This window comes from Orycteropus afer, unplaced genomic scaffold, assembly GCF_000298275.1.
Source record: "Orycteropus afer afer isolate SDZICR_OR568_19922 unplaced genomic scaffold, OryAfe1.0 scaffold00292, whole genome shotgun sequence".
Classification (NCBI taxonomy): domain Eukaryota; kingdom Metazoa; phylum Chordata; class Mammalia; order Tubulidentata; family Orycteropodidae; genus Orycteropus; species Orycteropus afer.
Genome location: NW_006921879.1, coordinates 141572 through 151899, shown reverse-complemented (window position 1 = coordinate 151899; position 10328 = coordinate 141572). Strand labels below are relative to the sequence as shown.

Sequence of the window (10328 nt, the reverse complement as noted above, 5' to 3'; positions counted from 1 at the left end):
GACTCATAGCGACCCCTCCTTGGGTTTCTGAGGCAGTATCACTACAGAAGTAGATTGCCCCATCTTCCTTCTGAGGAGTGGCTGGTGAGTTTGAACCACCAGCCTTCTTGTTAGCAGTCAAGTGCCTTAGGCACTATGCTACCAGAGCTCCTAGACATCACTATGGGACTGTGGAATAGTGGAGCTTCTTGGGAAAACAAGCCAGGGAAAATGTTGGCAAAATAAAGATGTACAGGGCACATAACAGCTGTCTTCAGTAATTTAAGCCCTGTCTGTCTTCAGTAATTTAAGGGTACCCCCTGCCTGGGTCTATGGACCAGAAACTAGATTTATTTTGTATGGCTACAAATAGGATCCTTGGGATTAGTGTGTAGAAGTAATAAGGGAGACAGAGTTTATGCACCTAAGAAAGTGTTTTGAGAAAACCAGGGCTCCTCAAGAAGGAAATGGGTTGAAGTGTTCAGCAACTTCAGATGTTACCTGAGAGATGTGATCCAGAGGGAACTAGACTGGATGTTTTCAAATCATTTTTACAGAACCCTGAGGATTCTGCAGCACCTCCTTGGGAGCAGCAAAGACAGAATTCAAAGTTACTACCTTGCTCTGTAGGAGCTCTGGTGGCATAGTGCCTAAGGCACTTGACTGCTAACCAGAAAGCTGGCAGTTCAAACCCACCAGCCACTCCTCCAAAGGAAGGTTGGGCAATCTACTTCTGTAGTGATACAGCCTCGGAAACCCAAGGAGGGGTTGCTATGAATCAGGCTCCGACTGGACGGCACATAACAACAACAACCTAGCTCTATTCTCATATGCTTTTATTGGACATCTATATATGAAAATCTAAGAAGGCAACTTAACAGCTATTTTTGTTTCAAATTTATACTCAATTTTGCTTCAAAGTAAAAGAGCAGGTCCAAAGTTTGTACTTGTATGTAGGATATCCAAGAGGCATTCATTCTACCATTAAAGGGGCAACTGAGACTTCAGGTTACAGTAACATTGGGAATAAAGTGGTGTTTATTCCAAACCAACCTCCAAATGAGCCAGCATATCTAGGAATGATTGGCTTTGCACATTCTAGTAAATGCCTTAAATTTCTCTGAATCTCAGTTTTGTTATCTGTGAAAAAAAGAGAAGAAAATAAAGCACATCTTTCCTTCCCTACATTTCCAAGGTCATGAGGAGAAGCAAATGAGATAATGTATTTGAAAATGCTAGTCCATTTTTGAGCAATTATTAGCATAACCTACAAATGTTCATTATTTTTCATCCTTTGGTTTTTTCTGTTTCTTGAACAGCTTTGAGGCACCAGAACAGAACCATGCATGTTGTGACTGAGTTTGTCCTCCTGGGTTTCCCTGGCCAAAGGGAAACACAGAACTTCCTGTTCTCATTAATCTTGGTAGTCTATATCCTGACCCTGCTGGGGAATGGGGCTATTGTCTGTGCAGTGAAATGGGACAGGCGTCTCCACACACCCATGTACATCTTCCTGGGCAACTTTGCCTTCCTAGAGATCTGGTATGTTTCCTCCACTGTCCCAAACCTTCTGGTCAACATTCTTTCTGAAGCCAAGACCATCTCTTTCTCTGCCTGTTTCCTCCAGTTCTACTTCTTTTTTTCACTGGGTACAACTGAGTGTTTCTTCTTATCAGTTATGGCCTATGATCGGTACCTGGCCATCTGCCGTCCACTGCACTACCCTTCTATCATGAATGGAAAGTTCTGTGTGATCCTGGTCTGTGTTTGCTGGGTGAGTGGATTCCTTTGCTATCCAGTCCCCATTGCCCTTATCTCTCAACTTCCCTTCTGTGGACCCAATATCATTGACCACATTGTGTGTGACCCAGGCCCATTGTTCACACTGGTCTGTGTCCCTGCACCTTTTATTGAACTTATCTGTTACACCTTCAACTCTATGATTATCTTTGGGCCCTTCCTCTCCATTTTGGGATCTTACACTCTGGTGCTCAGAGCTGTTTTTCGTATTCCCTCCGGGGCTGGTAGAACTAAAGCTTTCTCCACATGTGGGTCTCACCTGATGGTGGTGTCTTTATTCTATGGAACTCTTATGGTTGTGTATGTGAGCCCAACATCAGGGAACCCCGCAGGGATGCAGAAGATCATCACTTTGATATATTCAGCAGTGACTCCACTATTAAATCCCCTCATCTATAGTCTCCGAAACAAGGACATGAAAGATGCTTTAAAGAAAGTTCTGAGACTAAGAATTAGCCAAAACTGAGACGTTTGAAAGAGAAGCTGAATTTGTCACTTCTCGCCTGTGTTATTTATAATAACAAGAGACAATGGCATCAGTAAATTATGTTCTGGCTCATACTTAAGAAGAGAATTCTCTCATTCTGCCTTAATAGTTCAAGTTCAATTCATTTATGATGTATTCAATAAAACATTTTAAATATGCATATTTCACTGAGTGATTATATGGGATTGTTGTATATATGTACTTTTTCTGTGATGTATCTTTGCTGGTTTTAATCTTTTTCTTTTTACTCTCAACAGTTCACGCACATTTGATTTCACAGCCCCAATTACAATCCCAACCATAAAAAGCTCTCTTCTCCTCTCCTCTTTGTGACTACCCCCTCCCTGTGCCCTTCTTATCTATGCATTCCTGTCTGTCCAGCTTTCCCTCTATGTGAATGCTGCTTCACTGATGTGTCATGGCTGATTGCTCTAAGAGGTGCATCTCTTGGGGGTAGGTATTGCTGTTTGTAGGTCTTTCTATATTGACTGGTAGAAGGAATTAATTGCATGTGTTCCTGAAAACCTTTCAAGAAAGGGAGGAATATTCTAAATTCAGAATATATTCTTAAAGACAATGGGTGAAGGAGCCTCAAAAAAGAAAAAAAAAGTAATAATGGACATCTTTTATTATTTAAGGTTGTCTTTCACACCAAAAAAAGAGTAGGCTTTATATCTCCATCAATTCTGAATGAAATACAAACTCTTCATTTGCCATTCAAAGTCCACTCAGTACACTGCTAGATCCAGTCTTTTTTCCTGCTGATTCACTGTACAACTCTGAACATCACAATGATTCATGATCACCTTCTTACTTCTTTTAAACACATTTATAATCAAGTGAGTATTTTAATCATAGTGCTTACTCTGACCATGAGCACTTTCTCCTTACTGTCTACTGAAGTAAATCTTAATCAACCCTTTCTCTTCTTTGAGATAATGCTTGCTGTCTCCTTGAACTCTCTTTTCCTTGAAACTTATCTTTATTTGTAACTTGGCCATTTAATTGCATACCATTCTTAGTGATGCTTAGCTATTCTTTTATGAATAAGAAGAAAATTTAAATGTTTTGCCTTCCACTCAATGCCCATATCAGGGCAATGTATACGATAGATACAAACCAAATACCTATAAAATAAATTAGTAAATTTCTAAGTTACTGATTTGACTGATAACCAGAAGGCTGGCAGTCCAAATCCACCAGCCACTCCTTGGAAGCAAGGTTGGGCAATCTACTTCTGTAGTGATGTTGTTGTTGTTGTTATTTGCCATCGAGTGATACTGCCTCAGAAACCCAAAGAGGGGTCACTATGGGTTGGATCTGACTCGATGGCAGTGAGTTTTTTTTTTTTTTTAGTTTTGATTCTACCATCAGGATTAGCCAAATGTATATCTGAATTATTCTATTTGATTTCTAGTCTTGCAAGTTATTCATACAGAGTATGAATTATATTTATATAAATAAATTATATAAATTTTATATTGTTGTTGTTGTTGTTGTTATGTGCCGTCGAGTCGGATCCGACTCATAGCAACCCCTTCTTGGGTTTCCAAGGCAGTATCACCACGGAAGTAGATTGCCCCATCTTCCTTCCGGGGAGTGGCTAAAAAAAGTTCATTTTTTCTTCATGCACACGTCATTGGACCCTAATTATATTGGAATCTTTTTACATAGACTTATCCTAATAGTGAGAAAACTTGATTAAGTCATGCTATAATTTGTCTGTGGAAAAGGAGAGTCTAAAGTGGGTTTTCAGGGCAGAATGTTCAGCACTGAGAATACCACAAAATCTAGCACTCACTTCTACTAGAATCAATCTTATCCAAAAAACCAAATTCACTGCCATTGAGTAGATTTCATTTGAGTGATGCTGTAGGACAGAGTGGGCACTCTGGTGGCATAGTGCCTAAGGCATTTGACTGCTAACCAGAAGGCTGGTGGTTCAAACCCACCAGCCACTCCTCCTCGTAAGGAAGGTTGGGCAATCTACTCCTGTAGTGATACTACCTTGGAAACCCAAGGAGGGGTTGCTATGAGTTGGATCTAACTCGATGGCAAACACAACAACAACAACAACAGCAGGACAGAGTAGAACTGCCCCATAGTGTCACTAAACCTGTAAATCTTTACAGAAGCAAGACTATCACATCTTTGAGGCACAGAGTGGCTAGTGGGTTCAAACAACTGACCTTTCAGTTAGCAGCCAAACACTTAACCATTGCGCCAACAGGACTTTTCCAGATTCAATCTTATATTACTTCCTAATGTTTTATCTAGATATACCTTGGATTGTAAACAGAGCAAGGGTATAATCTATATTATCTATGTCTATAATAGTCTCCTAGTTGCTTGGCTCACACTAGTTTTTCAAAAAGCTTAATTATTAATCAGATACATGTAGCAACATTCTGCTAAACTGTTGGATTAACATGACAATTGGAGCAGCACACTTTGGAATTTTCTTTGCTGATAACCGGTGATAATTATTGTGATATGAATCCACTCCATAGAGATTGAAGGTACTTATGAATTGCAGACAAATATGAGAATCTACTTTGAGTATACTAGCTCAGACTGAGTTCTATATACTATCTATCTTGGAGATTAAAATATCTTATACTTAATGTTGTTGTTGTTTTTAGGTGCTGTCAAGTTGGCTCTGATTCATAGCAACCCTATGCACAGCAGAACAAAACAGTGCCTGGTCCAGCACCAGCCTCACAATCCCTGTTATACTTGAGCCCATCATTGCAGCCACTGTGTCAATCCATTTTGTTGAAGGTCTTCCCCTTTTTATCTGACTCTTCATTTTACCAAGCATGATATTCCTCTCCAGGGAATAGTCCCTTCTTCTGACTACATGACTAAAGTAGATGAGACAAAGTCTGACCATTCTTGCTTCCAAGGAGCATTCCGGCTGCACTTCTTCCAGGACAGATTTGTTAGTTCTTCTGACAGTCCATGGTACTTTCAGTATTCTTTGCCAACACCACAACTCAAAAGCATCAACTCTTCTTTGGTCTTCCTTATTCACTGTCCAGCTTTCGCATGTATATGAGGCGATTGAAAATACTATGGCTTAGATTGTTGTTGTTGTTGTTATATGCCATTGAATTGTACCTGGCTCATAGCGACCTCTCCTTGGGTTTCTGAGGCAGTATCACTACGGAAGTCGATTGTCCCATCTTTCTCCCGAGGAGTGGCTGGTGGGTTTGAATCACCAGCCTTCTGGTTAGCAGTCAAGTGCCTTAGGCACTATGCTACCAATTAAGCTCACTTTATTCTTCAAAGTGATATCTTTGCTTTTCAGCATTTTAAAGAGGTCTTTTGCAGCAGATTTGCCCAGTGTTATATAGTTCATATAATGGCATACAATGTTCATCAGATTTCCTAATTCCTGAGCTCTCTCTGTTCTAATTATTGCAGGTTGTCACTAAATGCTACACATAAACCAAATTACCCTTATGTTTCCAGATTTGTTCCTATTTAATGGTATTCCACATTTGCAGCACAGAAACAAATGTTGAATTAATTTTGGTAGGGAGAAGTTTTAAAGTGTGCCTGGCAGTGAAAACCTGCTGAAACTAGAAGGAAATCAATCAGACTGCAACCACAGAAGACATTAGGCCACTCAGCAGTCCTACAGACCACTTGCACAGATGGTTCTTTCCCAGCCACACCAGGAAAATGTAGAGTTCCCCTCAAATTAATTATGACAACTCTACATATTTTCTTTGTTCACAGCAGTTTCCCTGTCATCCACAGAGCAACACATTCCTCTCAGAAGACTGTAGGGTAAAACCTTAGACCGGAAAATGTGCAGAGAAAATAAAGCCAAGAAAAAAATTCCATGTTTGTGTCCAAACCCCATTTGGAACAGGAAGGCTGTCATATGAGAAGATAAATTATTTAAAATGAAAGACCCTCCTTTGAGTGATAGCCATACTGGGAATGAAATTAGGTGGTGAGGAGGATGGGCCTTCTGGTACTAAGAAGAAAGCTCTTGCACAGTGTTTCTCAATCTTTCCACCAAAGTATGTTTGGCAACAGTGGACAGAGGACATAGGGCATGTGGGAACAATAATTCTTTGAAATCTAAAATTTTACTAAAAATCATTACAAATTATGTTTCTTAGATGCAATGGTTAAGTGCTCAGCTGTCTGCCACCATGAAGTTTAAATCCACTGCCATCAAGTTGATTTCAACTCATAGCAACCCTATAAGACAAAGTAGAACTGTCCCATTGGGTTTCCAAGGCTATAATTCTTTACAGAAGCAGACTGCCTCATCTTTCTCCTGCAGAACAGCTGGTGAGTTTGAACCATCAACTTTTTTGTTAACACTGAATACTTTACCGACTACACCACCAGAATTCCTTTCCATAAAGATTACAGCCTTGGAAATAGTATGGGGTGGTTTTACGCTGTCTAATAGGGTCACTATGAGTCTGAGTCAACTTGACAGCAATGGATGGAGGTGATTCCATAATATAAGGAGAACTTGTGACACAGTGGTTAAAGCAATCAGCTGCTAACCAAAATGTCGGCAGTTCGAACCCACCAGCAGCTCTGAGGGAGAAAGATGTGGATTCCACCTCGATAAAGATTACAGCCTTGGAAACCTTGTCTAGCAGTTCTACTCTGTCCTATAGTGTCAGCATGAGGTGGACTTGACTTGACAGCAATGGGTTTATTCCATACTATACACATAAAATTAACTCACTCACTCACTGCCATTGAGTTGGATCTGACTCATAGCAACCCCTCCTTGGGTTTCCAAGGTGGTATCACTACAGAATTAGATTGCCTACCCTACCTTCTGAGGAGTGGCTGGTGGGTTTGAACTTCCAGCCTTCTGGTTAGCAGTCAAATGCCTTAGGTACTATGTCACCACAGCTCCCACACATAAAATTATCTTCTCTAAATACAATTGGCCCTTCAGGAACATATTTAACTGGGGCTTTGTGTATTTCATAGTAGAAAATCACATAATCTGTTTCAGAAGCACAAGGAAGGATGTTTAAGGAGACCTTGGGGTCTCCCATGAGTTACTGTTGCACATTATTTTCAATAATCCCTAAGGATCAATTTATCAAAGGAAAGAATGAAATCCCAAGTCATAAAGTAAGAAAGCCCCTAGGGAAAACATGGAAAGTTACAAGAGATCTGAGGATTCTCAACAGTGGCTAAAATGAGGCATAAATTAAGACTAGAACATAGTTTCAGCAAATTCTGTGGGAAATAGTTCACAAGAATCTCAGGGAACAATGAAAGTGAAATAATCCGTGCATGAGTTTTCATACAGGGCTTTCACATGAGAGCCAATGAAGATGAGAATCTTTGTGACCTTCATACTTTGCACCTATTGCCTATGTGGTTGTATAGATTGTATCAAGTCTTAACACAAACTGGAAGGTCAAATTCTTGTTTCCCACATCAATTACTTTGTATCTGGTGGCAATGGGAGCCAAGTACCATAATTTCCCAAATTATAAGAAGTTTTATTGTTTGTTTGTTCTAGTTTTTATTAGTAGACATAGTTTCTATTTCAATCTGTTGTGATTGTGTAGAAAGAATAAAATATAATAAAAAGAAGCTTATTTAGGATTTTTATCTTGAATGATTTCTCACCTTACATTATGGTATTATATCATAAATAATAAATAGTGCCTTGTCTGGAGACAAATTACCAGGTTGGTAAAACTTGTAGCATGGTCAGCTGCTATGAAAGGAGATTCGAGTCTTCCCAGAGGCACTGGAAAGAAAGTCCTGGCAATCTATTTCTGAAACATCAGCTGCTCTGGGAGGCTCAGGACTATTGTTTCAGAGAACATCAAAGTCAATTGGCACAACATGGTCCACAAAGAAAATGTTCTACATCCTACTTTGGTGAGTAGCAACTGGGAGTCTCAAAAGCTTGTGAGTAGCCATCTAAGGTATATCTATTGGTCTTTATGCTTCTAGAGCTAAACAGAGTGAGGACTAGCAAAGACACAAGGAAATAATTAGTACATATGACTAATGGACCATGCAAAGCATAACCTCCTTGACCCTGAGGCCAGAAGAACTAGATGGTACCCAGCTTCCATTACTGACCGCTCTGAAAGGGATTACAATAGAAGGTCCTAGATAGAGTGGTAGAAAAATATGGAACAAAACCCCAAATCATAAAATTACCAGGCTTACTGGTTTGATACAGACCAGTGGAACCCCCAGACTATAGCTCTTCATCACCCTTCAAGCCTGGAACTAAACCTACCCCCATGACTCCACTTTTAGTCAAATAATAGACAGGCCTATGAGGGGAACAATAATATGAAGGAGGTACACACTCATTAGAGCAATCAACCATATGAGATCAAAAGAGCAATATTTGTGCAGAGACGATGTTCAGAAGGCAGGACGACAGAGAAAAGAAAGATGAATGGAAACGGGAAACACAAGGAGGAAGTAGGATGATTGCTGTTACATTGTGGGGATCGGAATCAATGTCATGAGGATGAATTGTTGAATGGAAAACTGATTTTCTCTGAAAACTTTCACCCAAATCACAATAAAAAGTTAAAAAACAAACCAACAACCGGAAACCCAATGGAGCTCAGTTCTACTGACACACATCATTAAATTGCTATGAATCAGAAGCGACTCAACTGCAGCTGGAGTCTGCAGACAGCAAGTTACGATGCTGGTGAATCTTGGCCATTCCCAAACAACACTTGAAATAAAAATAAAGTACCTTCGAGTTAAGAAATTTAGATTGTAATCATGTACAGGTATTGTGTATACAATATACGTAAAAGAGAGAAAATATAAGAATATGAATGTTAATGTGGATGTTTTTAAGTTTTGAAATTACCCGTATCTGTGTGAGGCTCACAAATTATTTTGCTGAATTCTTTTTTTGTGAAGAAAAAACATGATTCACCCACACAGTTCTCAGTGGTTATCGAATTTCTTCATAATTTGTTTCACTGATTTTTTAAAACTCATTTTATTTCTGTCCTTTTCACTCTGGTCTGGATCCTAATTTCTTGGCACTCTGCTTTCAACTCTCAGTTAATTATTTTCACTGACAGTGGGACCCTAATAGCAGTATATTAGATTGATATCAAAACTTACCTTGCTTGGCTCTCCTCTTATAGTATTTCTTGAGGATACTAACTGTATAAAGCTACAGTCCAAATAAGATCTGATAAATGCAAAACACAAATGCTGAAAGTTTTGTCACTTAAGGAACAGTAAAACCAAGGCATATTAAACTAGTAAAACTGAGAGCAATATTTGGGTTTTGGAGATAAAATATCCTTTTTCACCCATGTTTATACATGAGTCCTGGTAGCAGTGCCTAAGGCAGTTGACTGCTAACCAGAAGGCTGGTGGTTCAAACCCACCAGCCACTCCTTGGAAGAAGATTGGGCAATCTACTTCTGTAGTGATACCACCTCAGAAACCCAAGGAGGGGTTGCTATGAGTCGGGTCTGACTCTACAGCACGTAACAACAATTCTCTAGTGATTTTCCTTCCCTTCTGCTTCTGTTCCTGGTAACCATCAAAGAATGTTTCTTTTTATATGTAAACTTTTTCTTGAGTTTTTATAATAGTGTTCTCATACAATATTTGTGCTTTTGTGATTGATTTATTTCACTCACATATTTCACTCACAAATATGAGGTTTTCATATTTTCTCTATTGAACAAGCAAAAAAATCATCATCATAATAAATCCACCTCCAGTGATTAATCAGATTTTCACTTGAAATTATCAAGTTTCTATAAACAATACTCATTGACATTTTACAGGGATAAGGAAACTAGATAAAAATATTTCCCAGGTCTTAGGGAATATGTATAAATCTCTTACTGTTACAAGAAAATTAATATTTTCAGATTTCTCTCCTGAATTTTATTCTAAACAAATGTTTACATTCTCAGAGCAGGAACAAAGCCTTTACTTGTGAATCCATTTATGCCCCAAACTCAACATTTATTGAAATATGGTAGGTGAAGTTTTAACTTACTCCTAGGATATATGGTGAGAAGAGAGGTCAGAGAGGAGAAATATA

At 39.1% G+C, this 10328-nt stretch overlaps 1 protein-coding gene across 1 annotated transcript; it reads left to right on the top strand.

Moving 5' to 3' along the window:
- The first annotated feature begins 1252 nt into the window (after window positions 1-1252).
- LOC103205722 (olfactory receptor 11H6-like) lies at window positions 1253-2245 on the top strand. Its single transcript, XM_007951109.1, is given in 1 exon segment — window positions 1253-2245. A coding segment is annotated over 1 exon segment (993 nt).
- The last annotated feature ends 8083 nt before the right edge of the window (window positions 2246-10328 follow it).